At 62.0% G+C, this 14,383-nt stretch overlaps 3 protein-coding genes across 6 annotated transcripts; 2 read left to right on the forward strand and 1 right to left on the reverse strand.

The window, feature by feature from the left end:
* The first annotated feature begins 133 nt into the window (after positions 1-133).
* TPP1 (tripeptidyl peptidase 1) lies at positions 134-6,170 on the forward strand. 4 transcript variants are annotated; one of them, XM_083362618.1, is made up of 12 exons: positions 134-404; positions 573-712; positions 1,035-1,185; positions 1,269-1,390; positions 1,509-1,705; positions 1,884-2,082; positions 2,336-2,524; positions 3,421-3,493; positions 3,789-3,909; positions 4,081-4,239; positions 4,349-4,486; positions 4,680-6,170. In XM_083362618.1, exons 1-12 carry the CDS (start codon positions 157-159, stop codon positions 4,815-4,817), a joined length of 1,875 nt encoding a protein of 624 aa, XP_083218744.1. In that variant the 5' UTR covers positions 134-156; the 3' UTR covers positions 4,818-6,170. The 4 variants fall into 4 exon arrangements, with proteins under 4 accessions (XP_083218744.1, XP_083218743.1, XP_083218746.1 ...); XM_083362617.1 differs by having other exon boundaries at positions 2,336-2,466; positions 3,421-3,909; XM_083362620.1 differs by lacking the exon at positions 2,336-2,524.
* A 385-nt stretch (positions 6,171-6,555) lies between these two features.
* On the forward strand, positions 6,556-7,995 carry TAF10 (TATA-box binding protein associated factor 10). The gene is given in 6 exon segments (XM_083361924.1): positions 6,556-7,164; positions 7,166-7,229; positions 7,232-7,444; positions 7,512-7,576; positions 7,667-7,781; positions 7,857-7,995. Coding segments are annotated over 6 exon segments (768 nt in total). The 5' UTR covers positions 6,556-6,943; the 3' UTR covers positions 7,947-7,995.
* A 578-nt stretch (positions 7,996-8,573) lies between these two features.
* On the reverse strand, positions 8,574-14,366 carry ILK (integrin linked kinase). Its single transcript, XM_083363086.1, has 12 exons — positions 14,187-14,366; positions 13,637-13,802; positions 13,405-13,500; positions 13,172-13,268; positions 11,971-12,054; positions 11,791-11,876; positions 11,566-11,675; positions 11,356-11,483; positions 9,518-9,639; positions 9,336-9,435; positions 9,097-9,227; positions 8,574-9,009 (listed from the first exon to the last, which is right to left on the reverse strand). Exons 1-12 carry the CDS (start codon positions 14,273-14,275, stop codon positions 8,860-8,862), a joined length of 1,359 nt encoding a protein of 452 aa, XP_083219212.1. The 5' UTR covers positions 14,276-14,366; the 3' UTR covers positions 8,574-8,859.
* Positions 14,367-14,383: the final 17 nt, after the last annotated feature.

A 14,383-nucleotide genomic window follows, 5' to 3' on the forward strand; every position in this document is an offset into this window, starting at 1 on the left:
GAGAGGGAGCCGACCCGCCGCCGCACCGCCAGCCTCGGCACCCGCCGCCGAGAGGAGCCGGAGCCTTAGCGCGGCCTCTGAGCACGCGCAAAGGGCCGCATCTCCGCCCCCAGTCACGTGACAGCAGGCGCCTGACTCGGGGCAGTTTCGGTGAGGATGGCGCGATCGGAGCCCCGGGGCGCAGCGAGCGCGGTGGGCGGCGGTCGGTCGGAGGGGGGCGGCCGGAGGGGGCGGCCGGTCGTCCTCGCCTGTCTGGATCCCCCTCCGCCGCCCCGTCCCGCCCCGTCCAGGCGCCCCCGCTTGCCGGCGCCCCCGCCGCTGCTGCTGCTGCTGCTCTCGCCGGCCTTCCTCCGCTCCAGCGCCGCCGCCGCCGCCCCGGCTCCGGAGCCGGACCAGCCCTTCCGGTGAGCGAGAAGCTCGAGGGTGAAGCCGGGAGGGGCTGCGGGCTTGGCAGGAGGCTTGGCCGGGCCGGAGCATCAGTCCGGTCCGGTCACACCGGGGCTGGATTCCGGCCCGCCCCTCTGCAGAACTGCCGGGACTCCCGGCCCGTGACCACCTCCGTCTCCTCCCAGGATCCCCGACGGGTGGTCCTCCCTGGGCCGCGTGGCCCCCTCCGAGCGCATCAGTCTGACTTTTGCGCTTCGGCAACGGAACGTGGAGCGGCTGAGCGAACTGGTGCGCCGCGTCTCCTCGCCCGACTCGCCCGACTACGGTAGAGGCGCCCGCTGCGGCTCCGACTGAGTACTCCCGCCTGCCTGCGGGAGCTGTTTTTGGGGGCCCAGATCCGACTTCCAGCCGAATAGCCCGGGACCCTAGAAGCGGGTGTCTGGTTGAGGAGCCTCGACCCCCCAGCCGCCGTCTCCTCCTGGGGAGGCCGTAGGAGACCCCCGTCTGTGTCCCAAGGAGAGCCCTGGAGGGGAGGCTGAGGGACAGAGGAGTGCTGCACAACCAGCCTCCCCCCCACGTCCTGTGGGGATGTAGGACAGAACCGCCCCCTGAAGACCACCTGCCTCTTCTCTCCACCCCTTGCGCAGGGCACTTCCTCTCGCTGGCAGAGGTGAGCGCCTTGGTCTCCCCCTCTCCTCTGACGCTGGGCAGCGTGGACAAGTGCCTGGCGACTCACGGGGTCCGCGACTGCCAGAGAGTCAGCACTCTGGACTTCCTGCAGTGCTCGATGCCAGCCAGGTGAGTTGGGCCAGGTCTGGGGAGGCTGGCTGGCCAGCCTGCAAGAAGATTGGAGGGACTGAGCTCTGGATTTCCCTCCGCAGCACCGCTGAGCGCCTGTTCCCGGGAGCGCAGTTCCACCGTTACGCGAAAGACGCTCGCACGGTCATAAGGTCCCCTCTGCCTTACCTGCTTGATCGGGAGCTAGCAGACCATGTGGATTTTGGTAGGGGGCCGGGGGGGGGCTCAGGCGGCTGAGTTGGGGGCTCTCTTCTGATGTTTTGTTGGGTGGGCCTCATCTGTAGGCAACAGTAACCTCCCTTTTCTGTCTTGCCCCTTCTAAGTGGGGGGGCTGCACCGTTTCCCAGCCGAACGGAAGGTGGTGAGCCGGGCCTGGGCCTTGGAGAAGTCACCAGTGGGAGGACAGGACGGGCGGTCCAGTTTCCACCTGGGCGTGACCCCGGCAGTGCTCCGCCAGCGATACAACCTGACCCGGGTGGATGCGGGCAACTTCTCGCACAACAGCCAGGCCTGTGCCCAGGTAGGGGCCTGACCTTTCTGCTTGGCCTTTGGAGGGCAGGGGGCTGGCAGGCCCATCTCAGGCCAGGCTGAGCTCTAGGCTGCTGCTGCTCTGGCCAGGCCGCATGCCTGCCTGGCGGGCTCATCTCTGGGCTCTGCTGGAGGACAGCCGCTGAGCCCCACGGCTTCTTCTTTGCCAGTTCTTGGAGCAGTACTTCCGCCAGGCCGACCTGGCTGAATTCATGCAGCTGTTTGGCAGGACGTTCCCCCACCGCACCCAGGTTGACCACGTCATTGGCCACCAGGGCTCTGGCTTAGCTGGCCTGGAGGCCAGTTTGGACGTGGAGTATCTCATGAGCACAGGAGCCAACATCTCCACCTGGGTCTTCAGCAATGCAGGTACTCACGTCTTCTCAGCCCAGTGCAGCTCTGCGGCCCAGCTGGGAACACCAGTTGGCAGGTGCCAGCCGAGGGTGGCCATGTCTCCTGACCTCGGCCACTGCTGCTGGGGGGGGCAGTTAGGGAAGGAGCAGTGGGGATCTGGTCTGGCTGCCCCAGGAGAGGCCAGAGGCTGTGGGGAAGGGGCTTTGTGGAGCTGGGGAGGGCTGCCTGGATGAAGGCGGCTCCTGCTCCTCCTCTGTGGCCCTGCCAGGTCGCCACGAGAGCCAGGAACCCTTCCTGCAGTGGCTGCTCCTGCTCAGCAACACCAGTGAGCTGCCGTGGGTCCACTCGGTCAGCTACGGGGATGATGAGGACAGCCTCTCCCAGGCCTACATGAAGCGGGTAAACACAGAGTTCATGAAGGCAGCTGCCCGCGGCATCACCGTCCTGTTTGCCTCAGGTGCGTGCAGGCCTCCCCCCACCCCCGAGGCTGGGGACAAAGGCCCGCCAACCCCGTGCCCAGACGCCACTTCAGGGCAGCAAGCAGGCCAGGGCAGCCATGCCAAGGCGAGCAGCGGGTGGCAAGCCCTGGTTGGGACATAAGGAGGGCTCCCGGCAGGGCCTCTTCTCCCCCGCTTCCTCGATCCTGGTTTGTCCTCCTTAAAAAACCATCATTCAATCCCGTCTGCCTGGACAACTTTCACCCAGTCTCCCATCTTTTTGGAGGGAGGGAGGGAGGGAGGGAGGGAGGGAGGGAGGGAGAGAGAGAGAGAGAGACTGAAGGCCTGGCCCTGCTGAGAAGCCTGGGGTCCAGATGGGCCGGTTCCATGCTGGAGGGGGCTGCTGGATTGATGGCAGACTCCACCTCCCCCCCTTGCACCCTGCTCTCCCCCCACCCATATTTTTGGTTATCATAGCTAGAGAGAGAAGATAACTTTTATTGTCATTTTTTACTGTGAGCATCCTGTGAGCACATATTAAAAATGAAATTTGGTTGCCTGTTCTCAAAAGAAAGCATATATCTACCCATGCACACACATAGCACACATATACACATGATATTTATATGCCTTCACCCATATATTTATATTTATACGTATATGTATATATGGGTGAAGGTATGTAAATGTATGTGCGGGTGTGTATATAAAATCTACGTAGCCTCATTGTGTTCTTTTTCATTCTTTATTGTGCTATTTTATTTCTGTTTACACTCTTCATTTTTTCCTTTTTATTGTTGTAATCCACCTTACACCAGGGTGAGATAGGCGGCAAATTAACAAATAAATAAAAAAAATTAAGTGGCTGGAAATGGAGGAGGAAAGTGACCAGGGTTCCTTTGACCCCCTCCTGCAGGTGACTCTGGGGCCGGCTGCCGTGCCGTCTCGGGGGGGAAACACGTCTTCCGGCCCAGCTTCCCAGCCTCCAGGTGAACAGAAGGGCCCTGCGGCTGGGGGCTCTTTGGACCCTTTGTGCATCCAGCCCCTTTCCTCCGAAGCGACGGGCTGGGCAGCAGGCGAGGGAGGGGCTGCCGCTGGGGGTTGGAGGTGGCAGCGAAGAGCAGCAGAATTTGATCGGCCTGCCTCTTGCCTGCCCTTGCCCCAGGCCCACAAGTGCCCGTGGTGCAGGCGGCCACTCCCATTGGGTGGGCTCCTGTCCCCTTCCTGCCTCGGGTCGGATGGGTGGCTGGAGGGCCGAGCCACAAAGCTGCACCTGCTTTACAGCCCTTACGTGACGACCGTTGGGGGCACGGCCTTCCGGCAGCCCTTCCTGGTAGGTGCTGAGGTGGCAGACTACATCAGCGGAGGAGGGTTCAGCAACGTCTTCCCCATGCCCGACTACCAGGTGAGTCAAGAGGCAGAGCCATCCCATCCCCCAACCCCCCAGCAGTGGCAGTGAGAGGCCTTTGGTTGCAAAGCACAACAGCTGTGGCTGGCAAGCGGCCCACAGGTCCTTGTGGGGCAGGAGGCAGCCTGCTGGAGTTGCAGACAGGCTGCCCCCTTTTTCTGCCCACAGGTAACGGCCGTGAAGCGTTTCCTGAGCACGTCGCCTCAGCTGCCCCCCGCCAGCTATTACAACAGCACAGGCAGAGCTTATCCGGATTTGGCGGCCCTCTCGGACAACTACTGGGTGGTGGCCAACCACATCCCCATGCCCTGGGTCTCGGGCACCTCTGTGCGTATGCAGCCCTCGCTGCCGGCCTTCTCCCAGGGCCTCGGCTGTCTGTCTGCTGGGCTGGGGGAGCCCGCTGGCCCCTGGTGACCTTCCTGCTTCCCCCCCCCAGGCCTCCACTCCCGTGGTGGGGGGCATCATTGCCCTGATTAACGACTGGCGCTTCCAGCGAGGGCTGCCTGCCTTGGGCTTCCTCAACCCAGCCCTGTACCGGCTCCAGGAAGGAGGAAACAGCACCGCCCTCTACGACGTGAGTGCCTGCGGGGTGGGTGGGGTGTGTGCAGTTCTCGGCCTGGGGTGCAGCTTGGAGCCCGATCCCTGGCGGGCAGCCCATGATCTTGCTGTCAGGCATGGCAACTAGAAAGAGAGAAGTGGGCTTGGCTGAGTGGGATCCTGAATATTGGGCTGGTGATAAAAGCCCCCCTTCCTTTGCCTCCCCCCAGGTGACCCATGGATGCCATCTGTCCTGCCTGGATGCTGCTGTGCAAGGCCAGGGCTTCTGTGCCGCCCCTGCTTGGGACCCCGTCACAGGCTGGGGAACCCCCAACTTTCCTCAGCTGCTGCGTGGCCTCCTGGGCTAGCATGACATGGTGGCCTGCTCTGCAATCAGGATGGGGGGGGGAGGGAATGGATGGTATGTGGGGGGGGCGTGGTTGGTGACTTGGAAGCTACAGTGGCACATGGGTGGTGGTGGTTATCCTCCTGCCCTGAGGGTTTCCTCTTTTCCAAGTGGGAAGTGTGGTGGAGGTGGTCTTGTCGAGGACTAATCCAAGTGATCAGTGGCTGGAGACCGGCCACTGCCAGCCATACAACGTGGTCTTTGGGGCTCATGGGGGCAAAGGAAGTAGGGTGTGGGTGTGTTAGTGCTATGCAAAGGTTTTCAAAGTGCTTTGAATGCAGAATCCTATTTTAGGTGTGAAATGTGACGTTGCCAGTACGTGATACGTTAGGAGGCTTGCGACAGACCCCCACCCTCTTTTGAGCACAAATGCCCCAACCACCAGCTTCCCATTAGTCTCTGGGCACTGCACAGTCCCTGGCCCACCTAGAAACCTTGGGGCTGGGTAGGGACGCTTCAGATCACACAGCTATATTTGGGGCAAGAGGCTGTCCTGGTCCACCATGAAGAAATTGTCCCAAATCCCAGGTCAGGTGGTGCTGTTGAAGCTGTCAAGTCCAAGCCCTACTTATGGCAGGAAATCATACAAGCCTTATCGGACACGGCTTGACCCCATCACCCCCACCTCTCCCAAAGCAAGGTCCGCTGTCCGGTCACCTGCCTTCCTGAAACTTAAATCCACGGTTTTGTCTTCTACACACTGGAATAAAGGGCATCCTGGAACTCCGAAGTGCCCCAGAAGGAGGCGACCAGGGTCCTTCTCTCCTGCTGACTCTTTTCAGGCTAGGAGCTTCCCACTGTCCACAGGCCAGGACCACTCCTGCCAGCACGGACAGGGCGAGCCACCGTCGTGTGTAAGAGGCCCCTCGCTTCCGTCCAGCACTGATTACCTAGTTTGATCGTGAAATGCCCACAAGGAAACCACCAAGCTAGAGCGCGCCAAGGCCCCCTAGTGCCCACTTTCTTTGTCATCCGTCTTGGTTTCCAGGCCCCCCCAGTCGTCTCTCCCCTCTGACCTGCTCCAGGTTCTCTGAATCCTACCGTGCGTTGCCCAGAGCTGAGCAGATCACATAAAGGAGGAAAAACCAAAGTGGTTATTTCTCAAAATCTTAAGAAGCTGCATATGGTAGAAACTGCTTGTGTCGGTTGGGCCTCGAGTTGCATTCGCCCTTTTGGTGGCCGGTGGACACGGCGGCCTCGGGTCCCAAAGGTAAAGGGGGATGGGTATTCCTTGTCCCGCCCAATTCTGTATTATGTACAGATTTGAAAAGTATTTTCTCCATTAAGATAATTAATAAAAATACTGAAAAATAAAGGAACCCGGACTGATCCTTTGGGCACTAAACATATTTTCCCAATTTGATGAGAATTCATTGGGTGTTTTGAAAACTTATTTTTAAGCCGGCCACTCCTATCGTGCCACGTTTTACTACTGCTAAGCTTGTAAGCCGCCCTGAGTCTTCGGAGAAGGGCGGGATATAAATGCAATTAAAATAAAAAAAATAATATGGGCTGCATGACGAAAAGCTGCGCTGAAGTCGTCACCCTACGGCAGACCGGGGGGGGGGAGGAGCAGCAGCAGCCCCGGGGGGGGGGAGGGAGTTAGGGCGGGCGTTTTCCCAACCGGGAGGCCCGGGGAGGGTGGGTTCATGGGGGTCGCAGCCGGGGGCCCACCGAGATTCGCCAGGGCAGGTTAGGAAGCTTTTGCTTGGCCAGATTCTGCCCAATCAGGTGCCGGCAAGGAAAGCGGGCGGGGATCGCCGGATCCGGGCACGGGAGGTTTTGCCCCGACGTGCCAGAAGCGGCGGCGGCTGTTATTCGGGGTCCTTCGGGGCTCTCCCTCCAGAGGCTGCAGGCCCGGTTCGGCCGGCGTCGGTGCGGGCATCAGCCGGGCCGTCTCCGAGCCGTTCCGGGCCCGACAGAGGGAAGCCACGCGCGGACCGGAGCATAAAGGAGGCCCCGCCCCCGCCCCGCAAGCCCCGCCCCGCGAGCGGAGGGCAGGAGCCGCGTCCGCCCCGCCCCGCTTCCGGGCGTCGGCGCGCCTGCGCAGAAGCCGCCTCGCCGCCGCCGCCGGAGCTCGCCGCATCCATGAGCGCCAGCGGGGCGGGCACTAGCAGCGGAGGCGGCGGCGGCGGCGGCGGCGGGGGGGGGTCCGGCACGGGAGGGGGCGTCGCGGAGCCCGACCCCAGCCCCGCGGCGCCCGCGGCCCTCCCGCCGCCGCCCCCGCCGCCCCTCGCCGCCTCCGCCGGGGACGCGGGCGCCAAGGGCAGCCCGGGCGCGGCGGGGGTGGCCGGCGGGCCGGCTGGTGAGTGACGGGCCGCGGGGGGCACGGGGGAGACGGGGCCCCGCGCCGCCCGGCCGCTCTCACGCCTCCCTCCCCCCGCAGGCCTCGCCGCCGCCGCCTCCCTGGCGCAGCCCGTCGAGGGCCCGCCGCCGCCGGTGCCCAACGGAGTCTTCGCGCCGCCCGCGGGCGCCGCCAATGGGGAGGCCAAGCCCGCCGCCGCCGCCGCCGCCCCACCGCTCGGCTCGGCTTCGTCCGGCGCGCCGCTCGTGGACTTCCTGCTGCAGCTGGAGGACTACACGCCCACGGTGGGTACCGGGGGTGGCGGCTGTGGGTGGCGGCCCGTTCCCGCCTGACTGTGCCCCGCGCTTGCAGATCCCGGACGCCGTGACCGGCTACTACCTGAACCGCGCCGGCTTCGAGGCGTCGGACCCGCGCATGTAAGTGTGGCGGGGATCCCAGGGCCCCTGGGCGAGTCCGGCCAAGCAGAGCCGAGCCGAGCCTCCTTCCCTTCCCTTCCCTTCGCTTAGCATCCGGCTGGTCTCGCTGGCGGCCCAGAAGTTCATCTCGGACGTGGCCAACGACGCCCTGCAGCACTGCAAGATGAAGGGCACGGCGTCCTGCAGTTCCCGCAACAAGAGCAAGGTGGGTGGGGGTGGGTGGGGCGCTTTGGGGAGCAGGCACTGACCCCTCAACTGCTGCCGCCTCTCCTTCTCCCAGGACAAGAAGCACACGCTGACCATGGAGGACCTGGCCCCTGCGCTGGCAGAGTATGGCATCAACGTGAAGAAGCCCCATTATTTCACCTGAAGGTCCTTCTCCCACCCCATTCTATTAAAAGTTTATCTTTGCCCCCCGCCCCCATTTGCTTCGGTTTCTGTCAGGACTCCCTGCCGTCCTGTCATCGGGTGCTCTGCTGCTGCGGTATTCCTGGCCGGCACGGCTGGTGGGCAGAGGATCTCCACTGAATGGAGGCGAATGTCCACTGAACGGGGTCAAGCCTTGCTGGTGCCTCCCTCAGCATCAGCCCTCTCCCGAGGGCGGGCCTTAACGCCAGCATCCCCAGTGCCCTACAGCCTTCATGATTACGGAGCACCCACCCCAGGGGTCAGCAACAGAGGCCGCCCTCTTGGACGAGTGGCGTATCCTACCTCTCTTCCCCAGTTGTTGGAGGCAGCCGGCAGGCAAAGTCACCCCCCTCCCCTGCAGCCTTTTGGTTCTGGCGGGGGGGGGGCACTCTGCCCAGCTGCCTGTTGGCAAGGGGAAAAGGTGCCCCTTGCAGACCAGCGGCTTCTCTGTGGCCAAAGGATCACGGCCACAGGCTGGACGCTGCCGCCTTTGCAGATGCAGGTGCCTGCACTGGTTCAGAGGCCGCTTAGCTGGGCAGCCCTTAATGGCCCAGATCCCCTCCCTGTGGAAGCAGCACAGAAGTCCCTCCTCCTTCAGTGACAGCTGTTTATTTGGGCCACAGGGGACTTTGTCCCGGGCCTGTGTAGAAAAGATAAAAACTGTAGCATAGCCAGGCGGGAGTGCTGGGTGGTCTGGGCACAAGAGGTGGCCAGAGATGATATGGGGCGTGAAGGCAGTAGGGAAGAGTGCCAGGCTGAGCAGAGCCTGCCCTCAGCGGGTGGCCCCCCGATCCGTACCGTGCGCAGGGAGCCCTCCGGGCCGCAGCTCTTCCTGAAGGCACTTAGGACCGGCCAGCGGCTGCCAGACGGGCCCCTCACTTCTCCTGCATCTTTTCAAGAATAGGGACAATCATGTCAAATTTGGGGCGCTTGGCAGGGTCTTCATTCATGCAGATCTTCATCAGCTTGCAAATATGAGGGGAGATGCCGGGGGGGATGGTGGGTCGCAGCCCCTCCAGGGCGACCTGCAAAGAGACACCAGAACTCGCTGGCACCCACTGGGCAGCCGGGCAGGACCCTTTCGTCCCCCCCCCCCCCCCGCCAAAGCTCACCTTCATGCCGATCTCCATGTTGGAGAGGTCAGCGAATGGCACTTCCCGGGTCACCAGTTCCCAGAGGAGCACCGCAAAACTCCACATGTCTGCCGAGCGCCGGTTGATCTCCTCGGCCTTCTTCTGTAGAGCTGTGAAGGAGGGGGAAGGTTGGAGGGGCTGCCCGGGAGAAGCTGCGGATGGGCTCAGCTGGGGAAGCAGAGAAGCCCTTCTTGTGGTTCCCCCCCCCCCCGGCTCACCTTCTGGAGCCACCCAGGCTGGGGCATACATCCTGCCCGGACACTGGAAGGAAAACTTCACATCCGCCATGCCGATCCTGGCCGTCATGTCCTCGTCTATCTGTTCCGGGCAAGAGACGGGTGAGGCTGTGCCCTGACTCCACTGCCCAGTGTGCCAAACTCCCTCTCTGCCCCCGACTGACCATGATGCCACGGCTGTTCAGATAGTGGCGTGGGAGAAGCGGCTCCAAGGTGTGCAGGAAGGCCATTCCCCGAGAGACGTCCAGGGCAAATTTCACTGCCTGCGTTTGGTCCACCACAAAGTCTGGAGAGGGGGGGGCGGGGGCCACAAGGGACATAGGAGGGTCATCTTGGGCAAATGGGAGGTTACAAGAAGGGAACTTGGGATGTGCCTTTGAGGCTATCCTGCCCCCCCCTTACTCAAGGAGGGAGCCAAATTCAAGCCAAGGGGTGCCGGCTCTGCTGCCGAGCTGCTCTTAATCTCCCTGTGCCTTTAAGGGTTTATCAGAATCTGCCTTCCTGTCTCCAGTTCAGCGAGCCTGGCCTACCCTGGGCCAAGAGAGAGAGAGCGTCTCCTCTGCAGTGGGACAAAAGCTGAGCCCCATGGGCAGATCCATGGGGCCAGCACCCCACAGAAAGGCAGATGGGAAAATAAGCACAGCACCTTTCTGACTGAACCTCGAGGAGAACCGATGGCCCGAAGCCCCTCTGGCAAGTCCTGACCCACCCGGGGCACAGTTCCCAGTCGGAGGCTTGGAGCAGCCCAGTCGCCTGGATGCCCCACTTCGGCTGCCAGGAGCGCCTCTCGCCCCACGTCCCCGTCCAGCCCGTCACTGGGGAAGATTTGCTCCTTCACCCACGGGAGTGGAAAGGAGCCCCTCCTTCCTGTTGCCCACCCCCACCGAAGCTTGGCTGAAGGGCGCAAAATCACGCCCAAAATTAGAACGGGCGAGAGAAAGCAAGCCGCTCTGAGCAAGGGGTGCTGCCAATTCAGGCCTTGGCAGGGGTGTCCCAGCTGTGAATGCGTCCAAGCCACCTTCGGGTCAGTTGCCTGCTGGACTTTCCCTTTTAGTGATTTGTTCTGAATTCCCTTCTAGCCTTTTTACTTCACTTTTTGTAGAGATGTTGAGCCCGCTGCCCTTCCACGTTTCTCTAAGGAATTTCAGGCAAATGGGCATCAAAATCTCACGGTTTTGGCAGCTGTACTTCGACTGCTTTTTTACTGGCAGCAGTGGAAATACTTTCTGGTAAGCCAGCAGGGTCACTTTGCGCCAAGAGAAATTAGGGCTGCCGGTCCAGTGGAGTTACGCCCCAGGACTGCAGAGGAAGAAGGAAAAAGGCTACGAGAGACCCAGGCCCACCACCACCACCCCGGAGAGAAGGAAGGAGCACTCCAGCCCCAGAGAGGGCTGCCCACCTGCCCTCTGAAGACCAGCGCCGGCTCAGAGAGCAGCCACTGCAGACGTGCGGTGGATGACCAGGCAGAGGCCGAGGGTCGGGTCAGTCAGCATGGCGTCACTTTGGACGACAATCTACACTCCCACAAGAAGACTTCCAAATCCAGCTCACACACACACACCCTGCAATTTGACTCTTATCTGGTGCCAATTTGCCTGGACCATCAGGAGATTCTTTGTCAATGGTAGCATGGAATAAGCTTGGAGTACTTTGAAGTAAATTCCTCTCCTGCTTACTTGTGTCTGACAGACCTAATGCAAAGGAGGTGCTGGACATTGCCCCCCCTCCCCCATGGACAAGGTCAAAGGGATGCTTCAGGTTGTCCCGGGATGAGCTATTTTAATTTGGGGGAGGCTGCATGGCATACTTTGACCTGGCTGGACCTCAGCTTCCATAAGACACGGCTCAGTTGCAACTTGGGAGTTGTTTCTGTTGTGGGAATGGCCTAGCGCAGAGTGGCCAACGGTTTCACATAGCCGGTCAGTTACTTTGGGGCCTCTGCTACCTCCCACCCCTTGCTGGGCTGTAAGGAGCCCCCACCCCAGCCAGTGGCCAGACTCACTGGTGCCTTCGTGCAGCACGTTGTAAAGGGAGCCGTAGGGCATCCAGTGGGTGATGATGATGGGGTGTGGAGCAGGGGGCGACTGGCAGGCACCCAGCACCGGCAGCACGTTAGGGTGGGAGAAAATCCTGTGGGGAGAGACGGTTCGGGTCAGAGCCCCCCCATTCCTACACAGACACACCCTACCCCGTTCAGCTGCTGCTGCCACACCTGAGCTTGGGGTACTCTTCGTTGAAGTCCCGGCTCTTCCGGGTTGTCCAGTCGCGGATCTTGAGGACCTTGATGACGATGTCATTCCCCTGCCAGCGCCCCTTCCAGAGCTGCAGGGAAGCAGAGGGATCAGGTCACCCGGTCGAGCTGGCTGAGGCAGGGACGGGGGAGCCCCCTCCCCATCTGTGCCGGGAGAGGGCAGGGCAGGGGAGCTGGAAACAGCACCTCTCCAGACTGGTTTTCGTTGAGTTTGTGGCCCAGGCTCAGCTGCCGGAAGTCAATCCCCGCCAGCTTGTTCAGGGTCCCGTTACCTAGGAAAGGAGAAAGGCTCAGGACTCTCCAGCTTGGCCCCCCGCTCTGACCCACAAGCCCCGCTTGCCACCCTCTGGGAAGGCTGCCCCTTACGTGGTCGAGTCCGCGTGGTGCCTTTCCAAAATGTGTCTTTGTAGGGGACGCGGGTCAGGCTTTGGCCGGACTTCTCTGCACGCTCTGGAACAGCAGAGGGAGCGGTCAGGGAGGCCGGACAGCTTGAACTCCCCCCCTTCCCTCTTCTGGTCACTCCTTCCACCACACCACCCCAAATTTACCCAAGGAAACGGGGGGGGGGCAGCAAACACAAAGATGGACTGAAAGAGCTCCGGGTTTTTGGCGGAACCCAGTTTTTGCCTTAAGACCAAGCGTGAATGAATCTAGAAGACAAACTCCTGGGACTGGAAGGGACCTCAGAGGTCTTCCAGTCCAACCCCTGCTCAAAGCAGGAGACCTTATGCAAAACCCCCAGTCAAATGGTTACCCAATCTCTTTTTGGAAGCCTCCAGCAAAGGAGCCCCCACAGCTCCGGGAGGGAAGTTGTTCCACCGAATAATTATTCTGTCAGAGAATTTGTTTCTTACAAACTTCTGCCTGTCGCTCTTTGTCCCGCCTTCAGTCCTGAAGCACGTCAGCCCCCTCTGCTCTGTGGCGGCACCTGAAGTACTGGGAGAGAGCTGTCCTGTGCCGCCCTTCTCTTGAGAAGGCTCCCTCAGTCTTTACTCATTTCATTTCCTACGCTGCCCATCTCTCCCACAAGGTCCATTGTACTTCCTCCTCATCTTTGTTGCTCTCCTGTGCCTCTTTTCTAGGGCTGAGAATCTCTCTGGTGTCGGGGTGACCAGGACGGGACACAGTTTTTCTCATTAGTGCAGTATAAAGAGGTACTAGCACTGCTGTTGACATTATTCCAGGATTGTGTTGGCTATTTTGGCAGCTACAACCCATTGCTGGCTCAACGGTGGCTGACGAGCACACTTACGTCTCTCTCACAGTGAGTGCTCCCTAATGATTTTTATTCAGAATGAATTACTTGATGGTTTCTATTTTCAAACGGGCAGAGAAGTGCCTCTCCCAAATTCAGGGATGAAATTCTTAAGAGCTCTGCACCAAACTTGGGTTGCCTGAGTCTCAAGGCGACAGCCTGGTGACCAGCTTCACACAAGGGGCCGCAAGGAAAAGAACCGCTCTTGGCGCTGGCAAACAGGGCGGGTCCTCAGGCTAACTCTGTCCTCCCCACCAAGGAGTAGCAGTAGAAGGAAGAAGTCATCAGAGGTCAGCTGGAAGAGGGGCGCACCTCTCAGTGTGTCCCGCAGGGGCTCTTTGGCCTTGTCCAGGGGCGTCTCTCCGTATTTGTTGCAGATGCTGACAAGCGCCCCACTGGCTACCAGGTCCTGGCAGCAACAGGGAAGGAAGGTGAGGCAGGGAGACAACCCCTACTTGCAACCCAACCGACCCGGGGTTATGGCCAGGCTCGGCACAGCCGGGCCGGCCAGTCACCGCCACAGGCACCTAGAAGCCCCCACTCACCTCCGCCACCTGCTCTTGGGCCCAGAAACAGGCGTAATGGAGAGGGGTGTTGCCATGCTCATTGGCAGCATTGATGTCTGCCTTGAACTGGATCAGCTGCATCGGGAGAGAAGGGGAGGGTTAGGGCATCAGGACCGCAACAGCTCCCTTCCCCCCCCCCGCCTGCCTACCTTCCCCCCCCCCCCCGGGCAGGACGCAGCAGTGCCCAGGCAGGGCGCCCGGGGGTCCCCACCTTCTGGACGATGTCGCGGTGCCCGTGACTGGCAGCCAGGTGCAGGGGAGTGTCGTCTCCCCGGTTCATGACGTTGATGCGGGCGCCGCGCATAACCAGCATGTCCACCACGCTGGAGCGCCCTTCGCGGCAAGCCCAGTGCAGGGGGCTGAAGCCATGGTCGTCCCTGGCAGGGAGGCAGGAAGCGAGGGAAGCGGTCGCGGGAGGGAGGGAGGGACGGAGGGAGGCAGCGCCCAGCCGCTCCCGCCCGCCTTCCTTCCCTCTTCTGCGGCCAGCGCCAGCGGGCGGCCCTTAAAAGGAGATCGCAGCGGACAGGGAGGCGCTCCGGCCGGCCCCAGCCCCTGCCTCGCCTCGCCTGGGCCGGGGGTTGCGCGGAAGCCCCTCGGGGCCAGCGCCCACCGAGGAGAGGCCTGGTGCAGCCGCCGCCCCCAGGCTCCCCGCTCGCCCGGCTCTCCCCTCCAGGCCCGCCGGCGGCTCAGCAGCGGCGCTCCCGGAAAAGCCGCGCCGCCGGCCCCGGCTCCCTCCTGCGCGGTCCCGGCCGCTCACCCACCCCTGGTTGAGGTCGTTCTCGGTGTTGTCCAGCCAGAGGCGCACGGCCACCGCGTTGCCCTCGCGGCACTGCGTGAAGATATCGTCCATCGCCCCGCGCGCTCCGCCGCCGCCGCCGCCTTCCCTGCGCGCGCCGGGTGTGGCTGCTCCGCGCCGCTCGCCCCGCCCGCCCGCCCCGCTGGAGCAGGCGGCGGCCAA

Source organism: Vipera ursinii (genome assembly GCF_947247035.1).
Source record: "Vipera ursinii genome assembly, chromosome: 4".
In the NCBI taxonomy this organism is placed as follows: Eukaryota; Metazoa; Chordata; class Lepidosauria; order Squamata; family Viperidae; genus Vipera; species Vipera ursinii.

Bases quoted from the DNA above. Each gene is read 5' to 3' on its own strand.
- TPP1 (XM_083362617.1), top strand. From the start codon at position 157: ATGGCGCGATCGGAGCCCCGGGGCGCAGCGAGCGCGGTGGGCGGCGGT. The intron at 3,910-4,080 runs GTGAGTCAAGAG...TTCTGCCCACAG, and splicing joins TCCCCATGCCCGACTACCAG to GTAACGGCCGTGAAGCGTTT. The intron at 4,487-4,679 runs GTGAGTGCCTGC...GCCTCCCCCCAG, and splicing joins ACAGCACCGCCCTCTACGAC to GTGACCCATGGATGCCATCT.
- ILK (XM_083363086.1), bottom strand. From the start codon at position 14,275: ATGGACGATATCTTCACGCAGTGCCGCGAGGGCAACGCGGTGGCCGTG. The intron at 11,676-11,790 runs GTGCTGTTTCCA...GCTTCCCTGCAG, and splicing joins ACGAAAACCAGTCTGGAGAG to CTCTGGAAGGGGCGCTGGCA. The intron at 9,010-9,096 runs GTGAGCTTTGGC...GTCTCTTTGCAG, and splicing joins ACATGGAGATCGGCATGAAG to GTCGCCCTGGAGGGGCTGCG.